Source organism: Columba livia, chromosome 1, assembly GCF_036013475.1.
Source record: "Columba livia isolate bColLiv1 breed racing homer chromosome 1, bColLiv1.pat.W.v2, whole genome shotgun sequence".
Taxonomy (NCBI): domain Eukaryota; kingdom Metazoa; phylum Chordata; class Aves; order Columbiformes; family Columbidae; genus Columba; species Columba livia.
In genome coordinates this window covers 193,539,816-193,554,278 of record NC_088602.1, presented here as the reverse complement: position 1 = coordinate 193,554,278, position 14,463 = coordinate 193,539,816, and the positions used below count along the sequence as shown (strand labels likewise).

The 14,463-nt window shown below is 36.2% G+C and overlaps 1 protein-coding gene across 12 annotated transcripts in view; it reads left to right on the top strand.

Annotated features, from left to right (window-relative positions):
• TAFA5 (TAFA chemokine like family member 5) overlaps positions 1-14,463 on the top strand; it is a 402,443-nt gene that overhangs the window by 325,288 nt on the left and 62,692 nt on the right. For 5 of the 12 annotated variants that reach the window (XR_010469606.1, XR_010469611.1, XM_021284143.2 and 2 more), the window contains one exon: positions 4,612-4,739. The exons of 2 other annotated variants lie outside the window; for them this stretch is intronic. Coding sequence is in view for 3 of the 10 variants with exons in the window: in XM_021284143.2 (XP_021139818.1) it covers positions 4,612-4,739 (128 nt within the window). In the remaining 7 variants the exon portion in view is untranslated. Of the gene's footprint in view, positions 1-4,611; positions 4,740-8,963; positions 9,084-14,463 lie in introns of those variants that run through there. 5 more of the 12 variants (XR_010469605.1, XR_010469604.1, XR_010469609.1 and 2 more) reach the window with 2 other exon arrangements.

Here is a 14,463-nt window from a genome sequence, read left to right as displayed (position 1 = left end):
ATTTCTTATATATGTGTGTTAAAGCACGTTCTCTTCCTGAAAAAAGTGGGGCAGAGAAAGGTCTCCAGACTGGCAATGACTAAGAATTCAGAGGTTTTATTTCCAGCTCTGCAACAAATTTTTGTTGTGACCTTGGTTGAGCTGATTAACCTCTGTAAAAAATGGGGACAATGAACAACATTTACCAGTCATAGGTAAAACTAGCTAAACATAATAAGTTCTTCAAAGTGTTTGGGGATCTTTGATAGGTAGATAGTGTGTATGTACTGAATCAAGCAGAGAAAAGAATGATTGGAGCAAGCTGAAAAAAAATGGAAGAAGCAAAAGGGACAAATGTTATTATTTGATGAAAAATAAAAATAAATACGTTTTTGCTTCTATTTCCAAGTTCATTTATAAAAAAGTATGAGAAAACGAACTATAAAGATCTGAAAGTTTTAATCCAACATATTTTAGAGGGCTTTTTTTGCATTTACTGCCGCTGAACAAGATATATCTCATTGTTTTACCATCCTAAAAAGTTCATCATTTTCAGTTATGAGGTTGACTAAAGATGCAGCAATTGACAACTGCCTGAACATAGAGTGGATATCGGAAAAGAAAGTATGGAAAAGAAACCTTGTTTTCTATGGAAAAAAAATATATATATAATGTTAAACCAGGTGAGAAGCTTAATGACAAAATATCTAGTTGCAGTATTTAGCAGAAAATAATTAGTGGTGTTCCGAAACACTACTCAGTTGAGCAGTCCTAAATTGGACTATACTAATCATTAATAGGGGCTTTTATTTATTTTTAATAATAACTGGAAATCTGTTGCAAATCGCGCTCTGTCTTTTGTACAAAACAGCTAATAACATTTCAGTGGGTAGCTTGGTGTCGTGTTGATATAACATCCTGCTGCCTGTAGCACCTCAGAACTGTTTGCATGAAAAACCCTTGGATAGACTCCATTTGTTCTCCAGTTCAAATGGTATTACCCAGGGAAGCAATTCTACTATGTGCTGAGCACCGTCAGTTCCTATTAACTTCAGTTTAAGTGAAGGGGCACAGCCCTTCTTAGGAGATGCAAAGTAGTGTCAGCTCAGATTCTCAAGATGAAATTCAGTTCTTTGCAGAAGGTCTGAACAAAGCCTATGTATCATTTAAGTGCCACTTAATTCTTTATAATGGAGCTTGGAGTAGATTTGAAGAATCTGATAGGCTTTTTGCTGTCTTGTCTGCAGAGGGCTGAATTTTACCCCTGGTGAATACACACAGTAAAAAGGCAACTACACTGCCTCAGGAAATACATTGTATTTCTTTGCTTTGACTAGTGTAACTCAGTTTCAATTACTGATAGAATTCTTGATGTTATGCTGGTAAAATTGTTGTGTATTTTGCTCCCTCCCCATATTATGTATTTAGCTTCACTGTGATACTCTACTATAATGGGCAAACTGAAAAGTGAAAATGCAAAAATAGATGTAATCCTACAGGCACGAATATGGCCTCCCTTTTGCGACTGTGACCTCATGTGTATAACAGAGCAATGTGTCTGTATAGACTTCAATTTATACCCAAGTGTGAGGGTTCCCGACTGGCTGCTTTTGGCAAATGGCCCAGAAAACAAGGCCCGTTGAGACGGGAAAGTGAGAGTGTGTGTGTTTGTGCGGCTTTTGAAACAAAGCGAGGGTCAGGTTGAAAAGCCAGTCAGAACAGCTGCGAAGATCTGCAATGGGGCAAAGACCCGGGGGGACGGGCTGGGCAAGAGAGTGGGCGCTGCCACTCGGGGACCCACCAGAGAGTGGATGGGGAGAGTGGGGGGCGTGTGGGTGTTGGGAAAGTTTCTAATCGGTTCTAAGGGAGCATTTGGGAATTTCCAAGTGTTTATAAACATTTTGTGTCTATAGTACTAGGGTTTACCTTTTTTTATATTACTGGTATTGATCCTCCACTGCAGCTGGTTATATGTCATTAATAAATTAATAAAGCATTTTGATACTGCTTTGCTTTAAACCATATGAGCTGAGTAGTTTTTCCCTGCAAAAGAAGTAGTTCTGATTCTCAAGGCTTAAATGCATGAGTTAGTCTATGCACTTAACAAAGAAAGATTTTAGACTTTGTATTCTGTAAAATGCTCTTGCTGTATTCTAAATTTGTGTGGGTATAACCAATACCCAGAGCAAGGACTCTATATATTTGTGATACTACTGATAGCTGCATTCTGGGATAGCAACCAAGCAAACACTGAGAGTAAATCACAGAGGAAATTTCTTTTTTAAGATTAGTTCAAATTCTCTTTCCCAGAAAACCTCCCACCTGAGATTGTAGAGGCAATCTAGTACATATTTTTCAGTTTAACTGCCAATTCAGTCTTTCATTGATTGTTCATATTGTTGAAACATTCATATTGTAGAAACAGACATTTTGATAGGTGAATTACAAAATATATGCATACAAATAGGCAAAATTTGGCGTTAACATTTTACTGAGCTTTTTCTGTAAAGCCTGCAACTGGATACATGTCTTCACTCAGAAAGGATTAGTCTGTTATCTGTTCAGTAGGAGATGTTAGCCTTGTCAACTGATATGATCCACTTCTCAGTAGAGCAGTGCCTATGGACTCCAAAAACAATTCAGGTTTCCGTATACTGTGTGCTTTAAAACTTTAGCGGATTCACTTCAAAAAAATTGTAGTTATGAAAATTGTTTGGGAATCATTCCTCCAGCAATATATATATTGCCTAATGAACAGAGCAAATTCCATTGTAGACTTCTGGGAGCTAAAGTGGTTTTTATTAAAAAAATATTAGTATGAATTTCAGATTTAGCTTCCACTGAAAGAAATCAGCATTTGTTCTATTGCAAGAGCTTACGAACAATTGTTCCGGGACTGAGGACGCAAGTTGTTTCATGTCAAAATATTGGAAAGGATTTTATTAAAAGACTTTAAATTACACTATTATTTCTTGAGATGATCCAGTGGCACTGGGAATTGTATTTTTAAGTGATTCCAGACAGAAGATGTCAAGGGCATAGGGAGGCTGAATCACACATTCAGATGAGCATAAAGAGCTGCAACTGCCACTGGGTGTAAATACACACTTTTAAGCTCCTTAGACCCAAAATTAGTTTGGAACGTCATAGCTTCTTATATGCTTATCTTGCTAAGTATTTCTCTTTTTATTGGGTTCATGACTGTTGAAGACGTATTGTGTGTATTGATGTCACACATCAACATAGAGGAAGACGTGATTCGTGTCCCTGTAGGTGGAACTTGTTCTGCCCTTGAATCCCACAACACTTATGTACAAATTGAAGTACTGAGGCCTTCTTATAGTCTAGCCCAGCATTGCTGAGATGATATCTGAAGGAACTGAGGACCATTTTCAGTGGACTGTGAGCTTTACAGTCTGAGCAAAAGATAGATTTGTTGAGGGGCCTTGCATTATTTAACATGTGTCTATGGCACCATGCAAGTGACTGCATCTTTGTATATGTATTTTATACAAAGTATCCCAAATGAAAACTCCACCATACAGTTTTGCCTACAGGGGAGAGTAAAAGAATAACAAAACAAAACAAAACAAAAATAACTGGATATTAGTCATGTTGCTTAATATTCTATAAAAAGGAAGAGAAGGAGCCCGGATACTACAGAGATAAACACAAAAGAAGCAGTATTATAATCCAGAAAGAAATCTACAGGAATTAAATGGCCTTTTTCTCCCTGCCTTGAAGAAAAATTTCTCCCTACAACTCCTCTGCATCTATTTTAATGCAGTCAGAACTCTGTTGTTCCAAGACTGCTTGCTGTGTGACCTTGAGGAAATTTTGCAGAACAAGCTTACCAGAAACAAAACCGTTAAGAGGAGCTGCAAAGCACACAATACACCACCTTTCAGACAGTTAGTTCCTAACTAGACGTCCTTTCACTTGTAGAAGTAGGGCAATAGGGTGCTTTTTCCAGACTTTTCCCTCTGCTTATTATCCCCTTCCCTGTGATTTCCCAACCTTTACTTCATTCAACACCTGCGCTTATGTTCCTAGTTCCTGCCCCTACCATTGCAACTATCACAGAGTTTCACAATTACTGTCATTATGTTGCCCCTTCTACCTGTTTATTATAGCTTTTTTCTCTCCACTGTCTGTCTCATGTCTGTTTACACTCTAAGCACTTCATGGTACGAAGTGTCTGCTCAGGTTTGTATGGAATAACACAATGGATCAGTCATAGGTTACTTTTAGGCTACCATGATGTTTGGTTAGGATAGTAAGTCTCCAATTGTTAGCTCCTCCAATAATATTCCCGTGACTGTAAGGAGTGTGGAATTAGAAAATTAGATAAGTTTTGTGTTCTTTTGATTTACAACAGAGCTGTCTTTTGTTTTATTGTTGGTTTTTAAGTTCTGTTTTTATTATGAAATTTGTTGGCACAGCAGGTGTTGTAAATAATTTTCTAAATTGCCTAGGGCTGTCTACTTCATAACCTATGGCTGTGTTATCAGATGATGAAAATAGACAACTCAAATGAGAAACTGTTTAGAGATAAGTGAAACGTGAATTCTCCTGCCAATTGGTTTTGGTTGTGTTTTTTTTTCTTTTTTTTTTTTCTTTTCTGTTCCATAGCACGAATTATCAAAACAAAACAGTGGTGTGAAATGCTTCCGTGTTTAGAAGGAGAAGGCTGTGATTTGCTAATCAATAAATCAGGCTGGACCTGTACACAACCAGGAGGACGGATAAAGACAACCACGGTAGGTCACTTCTCTGTTCTATATTTCTTTAGCTTCTAGTTCACTTTAGTTTGTCAAAAAACAAAGAGTGAGATTTCTAATTGGTTCTCGGCACACATATGAAAAATCTGTTACCTTATAATAAGGCTATGTCCCCAAGTGTGTTTACTGAAATATACAGCAATGTTATCACAAAGGCAAGAAAAACGTGTAATTCCCACTGTTACTAAGAGTGGAAATTATATCAGGGTTTTCTTAAAAGGCATCAGTGGTTTAACTAACATTTGTATTCAGCCTGAAGACAATATCTTATTGCTTCACTGTACAAGAAGTGTACGGTATAAAACTGAGCACATGGTCTAGCAGGGTGAAAAGAAAGTTTTCATTCGGAATTCAGGAGAAACTGTTTTTATTATTCCCACTGTACTGGAAAAGGAAGTTGCACAGATAGACATTTAGTTTTCAGTGAGATAATCATTGAGACCTATAGAAAACATAGTAAAAGATCCCTACTTTCAGCTTTCTTTTGGTCCTGGTTTGTTGATAAACCCCTCAACTCTCTGCTTTGGTGTCTTGGGGAATGTGTTTATAGGGAAGCTGAGAGTACATATGACACTAATTGTTTCTAAGGCCTAGAAAATGGAAGAGATATAATAAAGCAATATTCTGATAGCTTGCTAGACTGTTTTAAATGATCCCTCCCAATAATCTTTTTTTAGATTTACCTGGAGCTTGAGTGTAATTTAAATAAGTGCAATTTCAAGAATATTTAGTCTTGGAAGTACTTATTACTGAGGACTAAATTAAGGCACATCATCCCTTACAAAATTTCTTTGTCTAAGCAGGAGGCAGACACCAGTACAAAACCTTTTACTGTTTTAGAATGCCTATATTTTGGGAAATTGACATGTTTTTCACTCTTTTAAAAAGAATGAAGAATTGATAATGCTTTATTAGATATCTGCAAAACAAACTTTATGAATTGTGATCCACTGTTTTGATGCTCCTGTGTTTACCAGACATAATATTCATAACGGACAGGGCTATAAAACTTAACTTACTCTCTCAGGTCTTACTTAAATATCATTTGCCTTTAGATTTTTTGCATTCAAGTTACATAAAAGTGACATAGAAAAACATAGGAAAGAAATAAGTTTTTGAAAGATTAACGCCAACTTCCAAGGGCAAGGAGACATAATATGGTAACTTTGTCCTACTTGAAATATTGTCTTAAATCTCATTAATTCAGGGGTATTTTCTGTATCTGAGGTAAACAGAAAAAACATGCACTGTAACACATTGCCAGTTGTCATATAGTTCTTTATTTGATGTTTTATGCTAATGGCATGACTGGGTAATGCAAAGTAAGTGGAGGATCTATCCTTCAGTATCTATCTTTAATGAAGTGATTCAGATATCCTTTCACATCACACCCGAAGCCTGATTCTGAACTCTTACTTGTCTGTATAGCTCTTCAATGCTGTTGACATGAATGGTATGACTCATGATTTTGATTAACGTAAATGAAATCATAATCATGCTCCATCAATTAAATTAAGGCCGTTGCAAGTGTAATATATATAAAACAGACTCTCCCCCACACAGAGACATCATTGCCATTGGTGAGGAGAGATTCTGCCAGAGAGCCAAGTGTAGAACAGCTCTAAGCATAAGCCCTCATCTAACATCAAGCAGCCTTCAACAGTTGGTATCACACATGCAGACACACAACAAACACACAGTACTTTTCAGTCAAGCCAGACTAGCAACTCAATACTTAAAGAAGCTCTGAATGCAGAAGGGGAAGGGGCAGGGGAAAAAAAAAAAAATCCCAAGAAACCCCAAACTCTTAAGACAGTATTACTAAAATATTAACAAAATAAAATTTTTTTAAAGTTCTTTTGTGCTTTAGCCACTTGGTTGAAGGGTAAGGAAAGCTTTGGACAATGGTATTAGGTTTGGGAACTGTCTTAGATGACTCTACAAATTGCATGACTGTGATTAAAAGTAAAGAAATTTTCCAACAGAAACAGCAAGAGACACTAGTTACTATAGCAGTACTCTTAGGTCAACAGCTGCTGATGCAGTCAACTCATTTCTATTTTGGCTCCTAATCAACACACCTTAGTTACCAGGCCCATCATGGCATCCAAGTGTAATGGGAAGGATTTCTGAGTATAAGAAAATAAATCTCCAAACATAATGAATTAATTATTATACACTAAATTTTTGTTATTAAGTAGAAATATTTCTTGACCATATCTCCGGGGACAACCAGATTAGGTCCTTAATTTGTTAACTATCAATTTTGTTAACACACATTTGTTAATCTCATATTTGCAGGTCTTTTCTGCTAATATTAGTTTGTTTCTTGAAGATACTTGGCAGCAGGGTTTGCATTATCATAGTGGTGGTAGATCATAGAGCAGAGATGTCACTGTTTGGTAAATGCTGAGACAATAATTTGCTACCAATGGTAACTCAGAACAGTATTGAACTCTGATGGACTGAGACCAGCTGTTGCCATAATACCACTTTCACATTGATTCTAGAAGGTTGTATAGAAATGTAACTTTTGAAGTACTGGGTTTAGAAGTAGCATGTGGAAAGGCAGAACTAGTAGAGATCTTGTGTAAGATGTGAGTTTCTTCTTATGTGAGAATGTACTTTAGGACTTGCAGTTCAGTATGTTTCTACCAAAAAAAAAAAAAAAAAAAAAGAAAAAAGGAAGAAATAGGATTTGTTTTCTTTAGATTAGTTTAACATTTAGTATTTTTTTCTATTAAAATACCAAGCAAATAGCAAATGAAAACACCCATTGTTCCAAAGCAAAAGTGTGATTTCTCTAAATTGTTTGGAAAGCACTGCTGCCACTTTATGCTTTCTGTCAAAATTGTTTCAACTTTCTAGGCAGTGCCAGATTTTTTCACTGCCTGACACTTTTTTTGATCACCTCTGGAATAATGCAACCAAAACAGAATTATCTCCTCACAGGTGTAGCAGTGTTTTATATCCATTTTGTGCTCCCTTTGCACAGCTGTAAGTGACTGCACAAGAAGCAAGGCAAAGGAAAATCAAATTCAAAGTATACTCTAAATGGATCTGGATGTCACTTCTGCCCTGTCATCCTTTCTACAAGGTGTGAATGAACCAAAGATTTTTCATCTGCTAAGAGGCTTTTAGGATTGAGGATTGACTGGGCTAACTGCCAATCTCTGTATTAAGCAGCTGACTGTCAATACAAGGAAACAATATGGCAAATTATAAAAGAAGATAGCAAGAGAATTCTGCACAATTGTTAGCACTTTCAACATACTAAATATTTTCATATAACAAATGTCTTTACAGTCACTTTAAAATCAGCTACCTTAAAAATTTCTTCTCCTTTTGCTATTCTCATTAATCTTTCAAGTCTTTAAAAAATAAAATTAAGATATATGATTTTTTTAAATAGCATGTAGTTTCACTAGTGCCAGAAGATGTGCCTTTTTTTTTTTAAGATATTGCTAAAGGGCCTGTCCATTTTATATTCCAAGTACAAAACTTGCCAGCATATAGATGAGAAGATACACAAAGTATTGGATTTACAGAGCAGATTAATTTTAGCACCAAAGTGTATATATGTTGTCAATGATCCATCTCTACCTAATTGTTACTTAATTAAGTCCTTCTTCTACATGATGTGATTTCAATGCATGGAGCTTAACAGGACATTCATGCACCAGTTCCTCAGTAGCTAACCTTTTAAAACCTTTGTGATTTTACTGCTAAATTAGCTGAAGTGGGAAATTAAGGAGTATGAAGAATCTAAGAGAGAGCTCACAGTGGATAAAAGGTGTAATTACTCTGACATGGAGCTCAGTGCTTAGCTAGTAAAATTTACTAAGGATCTAGCTTCACCAAGGGACATGACTTTCTTAATAGAGTTTACTTACACACAGAGCAACTTAGCATTCCTCACTATTAATGTAAATGACATGCTGGCTGGGTTGGAAAGGCAATTTGTTCCTTACCCTGAAAAATACAATGGCTGTTTGTATCGGCTACAATTTAAATCAAGACCTTTCTGAAGAACTTTATCATACACATATGTATGATAAAGGTAACTCAGATAAAATATACTGGTTTGCTTTTCATCACTGACTTATAAGCAATGTGTTCTCGTTCATACTACTTTCAAAGTAAAAATAAATATATACATATGTTACATATTTGTAACATACTTGAGAATTTACTTTTTTTTAGACTGAAGACCAGCTGGAAATGTCCTGAGGCCATGGTCTAGTGGTCTGAGCTTGGGACTGGGAGCCAGAAACTCTTGAGCTCTAATCCCGGCTCTGACAGTGACTCCCTCTGTGGCCTTGGGTAAGTCACTGAACCTCTCTGCCTCAGTTTGCCCAGCAGTAAAAATAAGCTTAACAATCCTTAGGTAACTATCTCAGTAAATTTGGGAGTCCTGAGTTAATATTTGAAGAGATTTAGAAATTCAGACTAACTTAAAAATAAAAATACTGTTATTTATAAATGTCCTTATTGGTGATATTCATGTTGTTGTTAGATATTCACATCACCCTGGCATTCCTGTACTTAGCCTCACCTACATTCCAGCTCTGAGTGTTTCTAAATGTGTATTTCACATCTCCACAGGTCAGCTGATTTTATTTGATTAAGCTGGTTTTGGAAGTTTTTTGACATCCTGGCAGTTCTAGTTCTGTGTCATTCCAGGACACAATACCCACCAAAATATAAGCCTTTAGGCAGCACCAGATTAGAGGATTGGGATGATGCAGGCATGCATGCCATGCCAAATTAAGTTTCCATCTTCCCCTTTGTCAGAAGTGGTCAACTTATGAAACAGACACATTAAATCTACTTGTCAGCAGTTCATCTACCAAGTGCCTTCACTGTCCTAACTGTAACGGAAACACTACATACAGACCAAGATTACAGAAGGTATTTTTCAGGGGGCCAATGTATCCCCTTATCCCAACCCAAAGAACAGGTTTTAGAAACAAGCAGGAAGTTATGATCCTGAATTTTCCATCATTCATAGCCAAGACTGTTGGGATATCAGAATCTTTGGCTGTATTTAAGCTATGGGACCATGAGTACATTCTTGCTTCAAAGTCCATATACATACACAATTGTGAGTTCCAGTGTCTTCTCTTGTTCTGTGTGGGACTCTTCATGATGGCATGGCTGCCACTGCCATGTGAGGGATCTTAGCAGCAGCAAAAAGGGTTCTCACAAATACACTTACATGGTGAAATAGATCATTAACTCAGCCTGATTCCTTTGGAAATCTCTCTCAGCCATGCTCACTCTGAATTTCTTGTTGGATTTGTAGAAATCTGGATTAAGAAAATCACTATTGTAACTGAGAACCATCTGTAGTCTTAACGCCTGCTGTAAGCCAGTTAGAGCTTCATGAGCTCTGAAACCATTGCTTTATCAAGCATTATGCATCACAAAATCCTCTAAAACTAACTCAGGTCTCAGTAGAGTGGTCTTGAAATTGCTATTCAGATAAAGTTTTTTGAGACCACTACCACATAATTGGAAACTAGTCTGAAATACCTTTTATATGTTAAAACATTTACATGGTCTACCATTTATATTTATATACCAAACTGAGAAAGGCTAGAACATGAACACTTCTGCAGATATTGTTAAGATCAAAGAGTAACACTAGCGTTAATTATAAGTGAACATACCAATTCTTGACATCTCATAGCCATGTGCCTCAGCATATTTTCCACACATTTGTAGCCCAAGACCTAGATCAAATCTGTTGTTGATTTCCATGGATTTCAAGAGATTTTTCTGTGCTGAACAGAGTTTCCGATGTTCTGTTTAAAAAAGGTTTAATAATTTACAAATGGGTGATCATTGCAGTAGGAAAACTAGATTATTTTCTGATAATTTCCAAGCTAGTTATCATGTGAGTTGGATGTCTTAAGTCTCAGAGAGGTTAAAAGTCATGTTTTTAATTCTGGTGTTAGAAAAGAATAGTAGCTCAAGAGAAGTTTCAAGCAGAGTGGTGGGATGATCTTCATGGCCCCACGTCTTAAGTCCTTCATGCACTGAGGATGCTAAATAGAAATAAAATCCTCATGAAGCTGAAGAACCTAAGTAGAGTGGGGCCATGCTATTGCTTCGTAATATGCAAGTTCTCTTGCATATTAGTACGGCTTCAACGACTACAGTCTTTTTAAAGCTGGGCACTCCTTTGTGGTACCAATGTACTGAAACTCACCCAATTCTATTTTCCATTGTGCTTAGCAAAATATGCTTCTTTGTTGCAAATAACTGATCTTCAAGTCCTAAATCCAAAATGCTAGGAAAGCTCTCACAATTTTTGTAGACTTCATGTCCTGAATTCTGAATATTTCTTCTAATGATGTTCAGTGATTCATATTGCCTGAAAAGAGACCACAGTTTACCCCAGCAATAACTTGTAGTAAAATGTCTAAATTTAAATAATAATTTGTTAACAACTCTAATAATTCTATGGAAGAAAATAGGGAAACATAGCTTTTCTTCTTCCTTTTCAGAACATAGACCTTCAGATTTTAATGAGGACTTATAATATCCCCACTTTGTTTGTGAGGTCTATTTTAAAGATATTGCAGCTCCTGTACAAATAAAAATCCTCAATTTTCAGACAGATAAGATTACTACACATATCTTTTATTTCAGGATTCCCTTTTCTTAACTCATACTTGTGTCAGGAGTTTGCTTCTAGCATTCAGTCCCGTTGTACTATGCTAACTTTTGGACAGATTTAGATTCAGTGAGGTAAAACTAGTTTACTGATTAATTTCTAGGATTTTTTTGTTGTTGTGATATGGGTTAATCTGAATTTAAAACCAGTTAGTTTACTGTAAAATGAGCTACATTCTGATCCATTTGATGTTTGAACTTTCATTTTGAATAAGTAAACAAAAGCAGATTGTACGTCAGGCAATAATAATAAGTTTCCAATCATCTATTTCATGGTTTTGTGGAATAAATTGTGTTTTCGGGAGTGAAATAAAAATTATAACAATAAAAAAATAAAAAAATAAAAAAGACCAAAAGACCATGCATTTTTTTTTTCTTCCTCCTTTGAAATCCAGATTCTGAAATGTATATAAAACTACATCTGTAACTTTTGGGGTGCATAGACTACTATGTCATAGTATGAACCCACCCAATAACTTGTGGACATCTGAAACTGTCTACAAAACTTCAAAAGCTGCATTTTCAGGAATGCATAAATTGTTAAGTTGGTCCCAATTAAAAAAAAGAAAATACTTTACATTCTTTCCAAATTCCATAATGTTGCAGTACATCAGTAAAAAATGTATTTTTCTTTTGGGGGTAACATTCTGATCAGTCTTCTCAAAAACAAACAAAAAGAACCTGAATTTTAAAACTGGAAGGCGCAGAGCATCGACAATTGAGATCTATAATGGATGAATCAGGTCTCTGCGTGGGAAAATTACAGGCCCATCAAAGAGTGGGTGTGAAGAGGTTGACAATAGGTGTTGTTACTATTGTTTAGCACCTTACTCACCATTTACATTTAGGCATGCCTTCCCAAATACTGAAATAGCATTGTAATTGGTCTAAGAAATTAATATGTTAAAAATTAGTACATTAATAAACTCAGGTTGTCAAAAAAGGAATAATTCATGTTAGTAATGGTAATATTGAGTCTTTTTGTGTTTTGATGATTCTTAGCATTACAGATAAATATTCTAAATGGCATTTAGTTTACTTATCATTTTAGGGCATTCAGATTCTTAAGGGTATGAAAGACATCTTGTATTGGGTAAGCATAAATGAGACAGAACTTATAGACCAGTGCTGTTGTGGGGTGGTAGCTGGAAGCCATTCAGGAGATGCTAGTTGACTCACTGCCTGTGTTAAGCATCTAAATCTCATTCCTCATCTGCTAAAACAGAAAATTTGATACAGTGCTGACCACTCTTATCACATATGCTTCATAATAGATTGACATTGTCTGAAGGTTCTGATTTCTTGCATGAATATAAGAAAATCAATTTTCATTTAATAAGTGATTGCAAAGAGAGACTATCTGAGGAAACAACCCTGAAGATTACTTGTGCGATTTCTTGATTGACTGTAAGTAGCACAACACACTGTTAATAACAAGTGATTCAATAGATGCTATATGCCATTTGGCTGAACTGCAGGGGACTACAGGATATATTGTATATGTGGAAATAAAAATAGATTTGATAATGCAAACAAGGAAGAACACTAGAAAAGGTAACACAGAATTTGAGTATATACTTTAAATCATGTTTTTTGTGGACATGTAGTGGAAAACTATGAAAGTTGGAAACTTGTGTGTCATATTGATATCGAGAAATTATGCTAAAAACATTACGCACTCATTCCGCACAGTGAGAATATTCATGGTACAAGTGATAAAAGATGAAGCTGTTGCCCATGCATATCCATTTTGGAATATTTCTTTTTTAAGAATACCACAAAAGATTTCTGTTAAATCATGCAAAGCAAGCTAGAATTCTTGGACTGAACAAAACAAGCAGTGAATAAAGAAAATGAAATAGATGTTATAGTACAGGGATTTTTATCATCCATTTGACACATTATTTCTTAAAATCGTACTGGAAAATTATTTCGGAAAGGCCTGCCACATTGAAAACTGCTATTTCAACATGGTACTAATTGAGGACCTGTGAGCAGCACATAACAACAGTTAACAGGAGTGTATTGATCTAGGTCGATGTGGTCCAGGAAGTGACAGATTTGTGAAAGTCCAATGTTATTTTATTAAGAATGGTTTCAAAAGAGTAAAAGATGTTAAGCTCCTAAGTGTTATTGAAAATCTGTGGAAGGCAAGCACGACAGACATTTCTATTTTCCGATATTCCCCTACTATATTTTCTTTACACATTTGGAGTAGAGCTCCAATACTTGGTAGCATTGTGGCTGCATGCAAGTTTCTTTACCTTGTGGGCAGACCTAAAGGATAAGTTTGCCTGTTTTCAGATCTAGTTAATTCCTGCCTGTGAGACTTTGTTCTCTCTTACTCCTCCTGTTCACTTGCATATGAGCATGCTAGGTTATGAAGAAAGACAATTCAGTATACAGGGTCATGGTAAAGAGGTAGCCCACTACTTGAGCTATTCCTGCATTTCATTAGAGATTAGCAGCCTCATTACATGTCTGGGACAGGAATTGGAAACAAACAAAACTGGCTGATCCTTGATCCAAATAAAACTAGGCAAGGGTCAGACAGTAAAATCAAACAGTGAAATATAGAAGGATAGGACTTTTAATTTCAACTGACAGTGCAACTTCATGTAGCCTAAACCAGTCTGCTCCGGTCCTGTTCTCCCACCCCACTGTGGCTGTATATGCCTGACCTCTACTTCGTGCAGGCATTAAGTGCTTCTGGAAATGTCTGGGATCCCAAACAGGCATCGCTTTTTGCCAGGTTAGTTATCAGTCACATCAGCTTCTCATTACAATGCTTCATTTCCATATTAACCCAGGATAACCCAGATACAAGCAGTTTAAACTATTCTAGGCCCAAATCTGTGGTGTATGCCTGCTTTTAGTATGTAGTTCCAATGCCTGTTGGACCATCAACAACTGCTGCTGGATACCTGGTTAGTTTTTTCAGCTGACATTGATATTCTTCCCCATTTGCACTTTCCAAAGAATTCTAAAAGTTGCCTCTGAGTTGCAAGCAAAGCATATGAAA